The following is a 10,867-nucleotide window of genomic DNA, read 5'->3' on the forward strand; positions in this document are numbered from 1 at the left end:
TTGAGGGAAGGTCATATCCTTTCTGGAACTCACCTCTTGAGGGGCCCGCTTGCGAACAAGGCAGCAGCTCAGCTCCCTCTGATAGACACATGGTTGTATAAAATACTGCTATTCGGTTTAGTTGCTGCATTCCCCGACCACAATTCCTCGTATCACCTCTTGTTGTAGACTACATCTCCGTTTTACATCTCTGCTGGACCTACCGGTGAGGAGCTTCGTAGCCATAAAAATTCTTGTGAGGTGAGAAATGAAGGTGCAGATCTGCAAAGAGTAGGAGAGCTCACTAGATCTGGGATAAAAAGAAGCTTCCGAATTGGCCAAGAGAAACTGCAAGCCAGGACGTGTTATCGCATCTCCTCGTACTACCAGACTCTGCGCTTGCTACTATGAAAATCCGTTAAGAATTCAGTCTCGTCCAGGCGACGAACGCCAGCAGTAGAATGCCGACAACGTGGACACTTTGCACAGACACAAATCTCACGAAAAAGACTTTTTTGTAGTGCATGGGCCCCGTATCGAACTTGTCAAAGTTATTCAATGTGACAAGCCTTTCTACACTGAACTTCGTGTCTTGTAATCGTATATCGTCCCGGAGATAAAGCTGCAACGAACCCCCGCAGCATCTGTCAGGTACAGGTTTTTCACTCTGATCCACGGTTAGGTTTTAGTCAGTGACATTGCCTCTCTCTTCCGAAGGTCTCTGCCTTCGTTTTCCCTTGATTCAGTTTTTTTTATAACGCATGCAGTGCCCACATGGCCACAGATCCTGAATCCTCTAGAGCTGAAAACAACTCAGGGGCTTGGCTTCGTTCACGCTTTTGTTTTTCCACTGGTAGTTTTGCTTCATCTCGGTTGGATGCTCTGCACACCCAGGAAAGCCGTGAAACGACAAAAGCGCCGTAAGCACACATGTCTCTATCTTTACGGGAATCCCTAGACATCGGTACAGCCGCTCTACCGTTTGTCAGTGAAGTTGGGTGTTTATCTTAGTTAGTTCCACATTCTGGATAGCGCGTGACCGTGCCAATGCCTTTGGGGCTTTAACCAGTTCTTGACGCCTAACATAAAATGCTTTCACAGCAATGACAAGGGTAGCAAGGATTTAATGCAAAATCGCTCCAGGGTGGGATGCCGGAGAGTCGTTCTTCTTCGCGATCAACTGGGTGTTTACGGTACCGGTGCAGGGCCTCATCAACGATATGTGAGTTTCAGTATTCAATCGGCTTGGTAACGGCTGTGCACTCTCGTCTTTCACGCAATATATGAAATAAAAATCCGGTATTAACAGTAACTGGAAAGCGTCGCTCCAGAGGACCGAGTGACAAGCGCTTTCGACAGGTCCACTGTGTGTGTTTGAATGCGGGTGCTTGTTTTCCATCTCAACGACGGGGCGAAAAAATACGCCGTTCTTTCGCTAATGCAAAAGGTATCGCACGTCGCTTTCACACGGAACATCTTTCTACGCTTCCGGAGTTCACGCGACGGCTGTCTAAAGGGTCGTCGTGGCGGCGCGCACGGACTGCTTTCCCAGACGACACGCGCAGAAAGAGCGGTGGCGCGTATCGATCCTTGCGTCTACAGACAGCAAAGAGAACCGTGACCGTTCCGCAAAGGAAGCGGATGGGAGAAGCCGGGAAAAGCAAAGGCGAGACATTATTAGCTCGATTTCGATGCAGCACCAAGCAACTGGAACAGAGGCTCTACAAGTTGAAAGCTACACAAAAAACAAACGACACAGTCACCGTGCATGCACCCACAGAGCCACACTTAAACGAGGCCTAGGTGTCAATCGAACCATGTCTTTTTCGCCAAAAAACACCCCGAGAGTGCTATTGTTCCCCCACAGCGGAAACATTCAGCGGGTTTTCGAGGACAACCTGCGAGCGCCTGTTGGCACCGCTGCACGACCGGCGATACCGCCGGCTTGTCCTCATCAGAATGTTTTCTCAACAAAGTACCACAGCTCCTCGGAACTCATTTCCCATCACCGCCACGCAAGCAACACCACGAGAGAGGCGCATTTGCCGATTAGCCATCCCAGTGGATCCGTCGAGCGGTCTGTTCAATACGAGCGTAGACACACTGGCGTACCAGAGCGGAACATACTCCAAGCCATGGGTCACGCCCAGAGAGACAAGCGCGGCTTGTTGCCGGCTGCGACTTCCTACACGTTTCTCTGTCCCTCTCTGAAACAATACTGTGTGCTTTTGCGGCTGGAGTGATTCGCGCAGAGCAACGCGTATGAGCAAAGAGGAAAAGAACTGTGCATTGGAAAAACGGGGCGCGGCTTGCGATCGGGAACTCAGCGTTGCCTGACGGCGGCAGAGTGTCCAGCAGCTCCAACAACATGTTTGGTGTGCATGCAAGGTGGAGAACACGACACGAAAGTGGGCTGGCCTGCAGCGAGGTCTTTTCCCTTCTAAAACAACGAAGCGCGAACGACAAAAGGAAAACGAAACGTTGACGAAACATGTTGGAGCAGCCGTTCCTCGGCCTCCAACTGCCACCAGCCTGCGAACTGCCGTAGACAAAGTACGCGACGGAGGCGCCATGCGGATGTATATGCAAGCATATCCGTATACACACAAATCCATGAAGATGCAGAATCATCGAGATACACAGAAAGCCGAAGCGTGAGACGTTAATCCTCAGAAATCGAGCGCACGCACAGAGATACCGTTTCTGCGCATCTATAGACTGCAAGGCCACAAATGCATGTCGGCGGCTTTCACCGGTGGCTTTCAGTTTGGGCTCGTCTCTTCTTCGATGTTCCGAGACAGGCGGACCCCTTTACGAAACCTAAACCTCCCCAGTGTCAGATGGCGTCTAGAAGACCAAGCGCCGAGAGAAAAGGAGCATTTGAAATAGAAATGCAAAGCCCGACAAGCATCAACCTCTCCAGCATCTAATTGACGTGTGTCCGTTGCTGTTTCTTCCCTCCCCCATCCAACGCCTCTGAATCTCTGCGGCCTTCATAGTCTCGTGCCCCTCTCCCTTCAATAGAGATGCATGCATGCGTGGGCCTAAATTCACACATGCTAGTCTACGTAGATCTCTTCCCATAGGCGCAATCATACATACGTACATATATATACATATATATATATAGATATAGATATATATAGATATAGATATGTATAGATATGTATGCGTATGCATACATATATGTATATATGTAAATGCGCGCGCGCGCTGTCATTCGTTTTCTTCAGGTTTACTGGTTCTTCGGGAAGTAGAGCTTTGCCTTCTTTTCCTTCTTCGCAGCCGCTTTCTTTTTCTCTTCCTCGAGAGCGGCCAGACGTCGTGCCTCGTCCGCAGTCGAGCCCCGACCTGCGCCAGCGCCGGCCTTTCTCCGCATTCCCGCCGGCACCCCTGGGGGCTTGACGGTTCCTGGTCGCCTTGGGCAGTCCTCGCTTTTCTGAAGGAAAGAAAAGAGCACACTCCGACTCGGTGCAAACGACGGAAACCATCTGGAAGAGACCACGAACCATCAGGACTCAGGCAGAGCCTCCGATGGGTTACAAACAAATGCCTTCGCTAAGACGACCTCAGTCTCCTGAGCACGCCAAACCCCGGGATAATGTCATGAGAAGACCGTGCGACGGCACATTCTATAATGCGAAAAACGAGAGAACGTCTCCTCTTCTGTCCGCCTCCTCAATACGAGGTCGACATGCACTGCGAAAGACCAACAGAACGAGAAGGAAAACAAATCAAACGTCCACGGCACACCGACTCCATCTCAGCATGACACCCTTTGCCTTGTCGGAGACAGACAGCGCCAACCTGTCCGCGTTTCCCAGTGTAGATGGAGCTTACGGGGCTGTCTTCTTTCTCGTCATCGGAGTTGTTCGCCTGCGTTGCTCCTTCTCCAGCCTGGGGAGAAGTCGCACCTGCAGATCCGGTAGGCTTTTTCTTCTTCTTTTTCTTCTTCGCCGCTTCAGACGCCCCTCCTCCTTGCGTCTCCTCTTCTGCTCTCCCCACGCCGTTTGCCTGCCTCCTTGCAACGCCGTCGTTTCCTCCCCGCGACGCCGCTTGCGGTTCCTTCTCGCTCCCAGGAGAAGGTGCGACTGAAAGAAAACAAGAAATACGTTTCGTCCGTTGTCTCCCGAAAAAACCAAGACCTTCGCGTCAACCCCTATACTACCCAGTCCTCAATCTGCCGACGTCACACGCATGATCAAATGAATCAACGGCTCTTGTCTTCTCTCTACTGGAGAGTTTCAGTTGCCGTGACAGACCGCTGGCGCCCCTGAGTCAGACCAAACCGTTCAATTCTGAGGTGACTTCTGTGGCCACCGTGCTGCATGCATGACGTTTGACAACACCGTCCAACGTACAGCAGCCCCAGCGTGTGTCCGAAAGGCCAGCATGTGTGAGTGTGTGTAGCGGTGAAAATCTTTGGTCCTCAGATCGCCGTTTCGCTGTCGCTCAAACAAAGCGACAACACGGAAATGCGCAGCACTGCAGGCTTGGTGGAAGCCAGCGAAAGGAGAGGCACAGCAGACAAACGCAGCAAAGTCCGAGACCCGAGAGCCGGGACACAGGACAAGCGCTGCGACGAACGGAGGAGGGATCAACTACCGCCGAAGGTGAAAAGAGCGTTACGCACATGTCGAATAGAAGGGAAGGGCATCGTGGGGGAGAATGACCGACAAAAAACGGAAACTGAACGACGTAACGGTATCCACATGTTGCTCGAGCCATATCAGCAAGTCCTCAGACATCCCCTCTCACATGAGTCGCAAAAAAGTATGTATCACCTACACACATACCCCTCCATAATAAATATTTGGAAATGGTCCCAGAGGGTCCGTGACTACTACTTATTCACGTATGAGCTTGAAATCTTAGGTAACTACATATTGTGCTCATGCATATATATATATATATAAAATATATATATATATGTATATATATATATATATGTATATGGCATAGTATGGCCACATTCCTAGATGGCCAAGAGACCGGAGAGAGTGGGTTCTGTTTCGTCTTTCCTCGACCGCTTCTGGACACAGTGATTCTGGAATTAATTTCTTAGAATTGAATTTTGATGTACAGTGATTTGGGTTTTGTGTTACTCTCCGATGCAGGAGCAGACAGTACGCAGGCACCGAAGTCTGCGTCCAACTCTGTGGGAGCAACTGGTCTTCTGAGGCATCCACTCGAGCTGCACCTGTGTTGGGTGGTGCCAGCGCGTTGTGCGCGGTCTGTGAAGACTACGGAAGAGTGAAGGTGTCGAAGAAAGGAGTCCACGGAAAAGAGCCGACAGCACAAAGAGACTCACTGTGCATTTCGTTGAAAAGCGCATCCAGCTCGGCCAACTCGCGCTGCTTTCTCTCCTTCCTGGAAAGTAACTTCGCCGCATGAGGCGCAGCGTCTCCTTCATGTCCTAAAAGGCCAAACACAAAAATGCGGCGTTGGTCCGTGGAACACCTGTCAAGAAAAGGATGTTTTCACATCTTTCACACGCTTCTGAATTGCAGTTCTTCAAAACGCATGCAAACATTTACTCGAAAAGTCTCACGCATGCACCTCGTATGCCCAACACCGCGCTACGGGGCGCCAGTGCAAATATATACACATATATACATATATACATATATACATATATACATATATATATATATAGTTATATAACGTCTATATAAATATATGAAGTTCTCATGTCTATGTGAATAGCTGTATGGCTGGTTTGGTTGTAGAATGTATCACATTTCACAGATGCATTTTACGGTTTCCCTTGCGCGTTGTGTTGGACGGTTACCTGGTTTATTTCTCGTCGGAGTCGCGGGTTCCGGTCGTCGCTGGACATTGGTTTCGTCCTCACTGTCGCTGCTCGAGCTGGCCTCTGCCTCTTGCTCTTCTTCTTCTTCGCTATCCGTCTCGCTTTCACTTTCAGTTGTGTAGAAGGCATCCTCGGTGTCTTTTCCAGAGCGCGGCTTTCGGTCGCCGTTTACCGCCACTCCAGGCTGCATGAAGTCGTAGTCTTCATCGTCTTCACTGAAGTCTGCCCACCTCCCACTGCCGACGCGAGCACTCGCGGGCGTTGCTGCCAGCTGCTGAGCGCGTTCGGCCTCAGCCGCGGCCCGCGCCTGTTCGCGTTCCTGTTTTCGTTGTCGCCTTCGCTCCTGGCGATCCAGTTTCTTCATCACCTCCTCCTCCTCTGTCAAGACAGAGAAAAGATTCTTCTTCGCTACGGCGCCCGCCATCTCTGAGCTCGCGTCTTTTCGGTCACACAAAAGTCCACGGCTTGGAACGACAGAGAGAAACCTGGTGCTCTCGCCGGCGCGGCTGAACGGGGCGGACCGAGGCAGGTGGGGCAGAAGGCCAGAGGAATCCCGCGCGGATGCTCGACAACGACAATCTGCAGGCGCGAGAGCGACAGAGGCCAGCGGTGTTTTTGCCAGATGCAACGGCGTGAGGGCAAGGTCCTTTCCCAAGACCGGAGAGAAAACGCAGTGCAAAGAAACACGAGCACCCTTGTGACAACGACTTCCTTGCGAACTACGGGGAAAGAAGGAGGCTACGGGCGACAAATGGATGTAGACCGTGAAAGTGACAGAAGGCGAAGAAAGACTGTGGCTTTCTTCGACCAGGTTGGCGAGGATGCAACGAGGCCTGCAGAACGTCTCCACGAAAAGTGGACCTCTGGAGACAACAGGAAAGACCCAACTTCTGACGACCGGCCAAATGTGATGGGTCCTGGACGCACAAAGACGATGACCACGATGTGACATAAAAGAGCCTCAAAACTCAAACCCAGGACTTCAGCCACGGTCGAGAATGAGCGCCAACTGAGAAGTAGCCGTCTCCACCGGATCTAGTGAAAACGGTGAAGAGATATGAGAGAAACGCTCTCGTAATTCTGGAGTGACACTGAATAAAATGAGACAGAGGGGACTCGTGCTCGAAGCTCGCAGAACGACCCTCTTTCTTTCCCACAGCCCTGTTTGGACGTCGGCGACAGCGGCTTCATACGCCTGAAAGGAGGAAGGTATGAACGGCACATGCACAGGTACATGTACATCAACACATATGCGCAGAGGTTCGCATGTACTCGGGAAGGTCGATGTGAGACCCTGGTGGCCGGCGGTCCCTGACAAAGAAGGCGTCGACCGGACCGCGAAGCTACGGCAACAGAAGTCGGTTCCTCTCCTTTCAACAAGCGAACCGAAACGCGAGGGCCAAACACAGTTCCTCCGGACCGCTTTTGAGGTGCTCTGGTGGCAGAGGCGGTGGAGCGCGGTGGCAATGAGTCGCGTACGCGGAAGATGAGAGGTCGCCTCGACACCTAGTGGGAACGACGGGGAAAATGTGAGTGAACACGGCAACTGTGCACAGAAGACAGTTCGTATTTGTGACAAAAGAAAAGTTCGAGAACAAAAGGCGGACGGAAGCAAAGGTAGGAGCGCGGAACGCGAAACAGCGTTCACAGTGGGGATGAAATGCCGGCGGCGGGTGAGCCAGACCCGTACCCCGTCAGCACACCGGAGGAAAAATGAAGGAAGGTGAGTCTCGCACTGGACGAAAATCGAGAAGAGCCACTCCCAAAAACACAATGTAGAGAAAAAACAAACAAAACGGAAGTCTGCGGGAAGGTCGTTGTCACACGGAGGGAAAAAAGGATAAGCAGACGTCGGATTTGCGGAAAAGAAACCGGCAGGAAGGGACGGGCAAGGGAGGGCAGAGAACGTCGCGACGTTAATTCAAGGAAGCAATGAGTATCTGTTTAACAGTTCTTCTCGATCCTTCGTCCACGCAACATTTTCGATAACTGACGCGAGAAAACTGCGAAACAGCGCCGTGACAGTGAGAATTCGAGGAAAACGGCTTGGCCAGCACAAGCGGGGGAAAAGGCTTAAATACGGAGGCAGCATTTGCGCTGACACGAAACTCGCGGACAGACTGTCGAACTGAGCATAGAGCGAGGGTCTTGTCTTTGTCTATTTGGAAAATAGAGAGAATCGCGCCACTCTTTCCGCGTGGGTGAACTTTTTGACTCCTTCGGTTCAAAAACCGAAAGCCTCAACAACAATACCTGCGATGTATGTACAGTTGGAAGCCTTGGGAAAGTCTCACTCTGGCGGCGGGGTCGCGAAAGCTCAAATGCTCAACACAAGACACTCTGTGTGCAGAAATGGGGTTCGCGCTGCGTGTGCGTGCCACGTTTTTGCACAGAATCCAAGGAACTCGAGCCTTTGTTCGCACTTAAACGAGCAAACGCCCGTTAGCTGGATGAGGGGCAGACCCCAGAACGCGGCAACTCCTCCAGTAACGGCAACGCGGCTGTTACGGAGATCATCTTTCTTCGCCATCGTTCGAAAAGCGGTTCACGCTCATAGACGAAGGGTTCGACCGGCTGCTTGTGGGGGGAAGGGCAAAAGAAATGGCCGTTACGGACGAGGCGACTGCACAGTTTCTGAGAGAACATCAGTCAGGCGTTTATCCCCCGGGGAGTTCTGTAATTTCGGTCGCTTCTGCGTCAAGGTACCGCCGCTGCCTTAGCGCTGCTCGACGGGTTAGCGTCAAAAAGCTCTCTCGACAGTGCAAGTCCAGATGCAACGTCGTCATTCTTCAGGTACACATGACAACACCGGACCGACACACATACAAAGGAGCTTGCGATTCGACCGAAATTTTCCCGGCAGGCTCATAATCGAGCCTGGTGCTCGTGGCACAGTGCCCCTCTGGCCGCCAACAAAAGTTCGGAACCCTTGAATCTGTTAGTCCTGGCAGCCTCTACACCTTGAGAGATGGATTAGAAGTAAACAAAAACGGCCTCGTGTTGATCTGAGAAAAGGGTGAAAAGAGCGAAGGAAAACAGGAAACGGGAGTTTATGAGTGTTCAGATTGCCGTCATAATACTGGCGAGGGAAATCAAATACAACTCATCCTTGCCTAAGAACATCGATAATTAGCAACTTCTAGCGACGCGTTGCCTTCCAAAAAAGAAGTAGGTTCTCCATCACTACCACGGATATGGATTTCTTCCTCTCGTTCTACCTGATACCTAAAATGTACCAATGCAACGCCGCGATGTCCAAGACATGACACCGGAAAGTCAACCTGCTTTCGAGGTACAGTAGCGGAAGTGCCGTACCGGGGCTCAGTGGTCATGTAGGCATCCACATTCACACTCCAGGATCAAAGAGACTGTTGAACATCGTGGTAGTCTCTCTGGTTTAGTACTTTGTCGCTGCAGATCTGTCACTCCGACAGGATTTACGACATGCCATTCCACCACGGAACGTTTAAGGTTTAACGTCTCCAGGTGCTAGAGAAAACAGGGTACTTAGTCGTTCCTCTATCTTGGTCGTATTACATGAGAAGTGTGCTGGAGGGATAGACGAAGACAGCAGGGATTCTGGATCGCATAGATCTCACCACTCCTTCCTTGTTGTGTCGACAGCTCTATCGGTTTTTGTGAACTGTGGGAAAGGGAATCGCGAGGAGCGGCAATGAAATGTAGTCATATGGATTGCTTGTTCTGAAGCACAAGTCCCTCTACTAAAGTAGAACCCGCTAACCTGAATGCACTCCCGATATAAGCTATCTCTCTGCGGGGGCAAGTTTCTCTCAAAATGCGTATGCACTTGATGGAAACTGCATTGTCATATTTCTAAGGACTCTTGTTAGGCAGAGATTGGTTTAACAGCGAAACGTTCGCCTACTTGCGTCGCTTATCCCCTTGACTCGCTAACGAAACAAATTTGTCAGCCTGACGTGTCAATTACGGAAGGGTGCACGCAGCGAAGTTTCCCCTGAAATGACAACCAGGGAAAGCGTCCTCAATCGTGAAGGTACCAGACACATCAGAGAGGAGCGTGGTAAGTCTGGTGTAGCTAACATCGAAAAACAAGACAGAGAAGAGAAACTATGATGGTGAACAGTATTCCAGTTCCACTACTCAGAGGCGGACAATTTTCATGGTCGATGTACACCATCCCTCTTTTCGAAGCAGTGGCCTGATAAAAAGGCTGAAAAGCGTGTTGAATTCTTGCATCGAACCACGTTAAAACTGGCTCACATCATCCACATTCCCGAAGTCACGCGAAACTGTTTTGGTGAAGAAGGGCAGCCTCGTGCACACACGAAGACGGACGCACCGGAAAGCGGCAACCCAGAACTAACCAGCAAACGTCAGGGCCGTCCTCGGAAATCGTTCTTCGTGCTTGAGTATTTTCTTGCAGCCCCTCCATTATGCCTCCTGCTGCGAAAACTCCCACCCCTCCCTATTGTTAGAATGAGACCAGTCGGAAAGTTTGCGATTCTTCGCATTCAGTCAGTTCAGCGCTTGGGAGATCCAAAGAATGGAGAGCATCGGGAAATGAATCAATCAGAGAATGCGCAAGCCAAAAGATACAGTTGTCAGTCATTCTCATTCAACGTCTCTCTAATTCTCCGTTCCACTGAACCAGTGCACGCCTCCCATCGTGTCTATGTCTTTTTGTTCATCCCGTGGGTTTCTGGTCCCTCAAAAAAAGAACCAAGTCAGCTGCGCCGGTAAAAGTGACTAACCGGAAGCTGCTGAAGAAGCAGCAAGACAGCTGCGTTCTCCTATCGACTCGCATGTTGGTGGCATATGCAATTCACCACTACTGAGTTTCTTCTGCGGTATGTTTTTGGAGAGTGGAACGTACTGATCAGTATTGATGTGGACGTAACATAATGCGATCTGTAGGCTTGGAATTCCTTCTTTCATTCACTGTAGGAGGTAGAAAAGGCGTAGTTGCGGGTAATGCAATTATGGATGTTGCACTATATGATACAGACTATCTTTCTGCACACTTCATCTTTGCATTGTCTCTTGGAGCAACCTTGGCGTAAACGGTTCAGTTCGCTCTCGACACACAGACGAGTT

At 50.8% G+C, this 10,867-nt stretch overlaps 1 protein-coding gene across 1 annotated transcript; it reads right to left on the reverse strand.

The window, feature by feature from the left end:
* Window positions 1–1,644: 1,644 nt before the first annotated feature.
* Window positions 1,645–7,782, reverse strand: TGME49_289290 (hypothetical protein). The gene is made up of 4 exons (XM_018782078.1): window positions 5,771–7,782; window positions 5,291–5,395; window positions 3,820–4,070; window positions 1,645–3,418 (listed from the first exon to the last, which is right to left on the reverse strand). Exons 1-4 carry the CDS (start codon window positions 6,741–6,743, stop codon window positions 3,215–3,217), a joined length of 1,533 nt encoding a protein of 510 aa, XP_018636402.1. The 5' UTR covers window positions 6,744–7,782; the 3' UTR covers window positions 1,645–3,214.
* Between the last annotated feature and the right edge of the window lie 3,085 nt (window positions 7,783–10,867).

This window comes from Toxoplasma gondii, chromosome IX, assembly GCF_000006565.2.
Source record: "Toxoplasma gondii ME49 chromosome IX, whole genome shotgun sequence".
Lineage (NCBI taxonomy): Eukaryota > Apicomplexa > Conoidasida > Eucoccidiorida > Sarcocystidae > Toxoplasma > Toxoplasma gondii.

Bases quoted from the DNA above. Each gene is read 5' to 3' on its own strand.
- TGME49_289290 (XM_018782078.1), bottom strand. From the start codon at position 6,743: ATGTCACATCGTGGTCATCGTCTTTGTGCGTCCAGGACCCATCACATT. The intron at 5,396-5,770 runs GTAACCGTCCAA...TTGGCCTTTTAG, and splicing joins TCCGACGAGAAATAAACCAG to GACATGAAGGAGACGCTGCG. The intron at 4,071-5,290 runs GTGAGTCTCTTT...GTTTTCTTTCAG, and splicing joins GCTTTTCAACGAAATGCACA to TCGCACCTTCTCCTGGGAGC.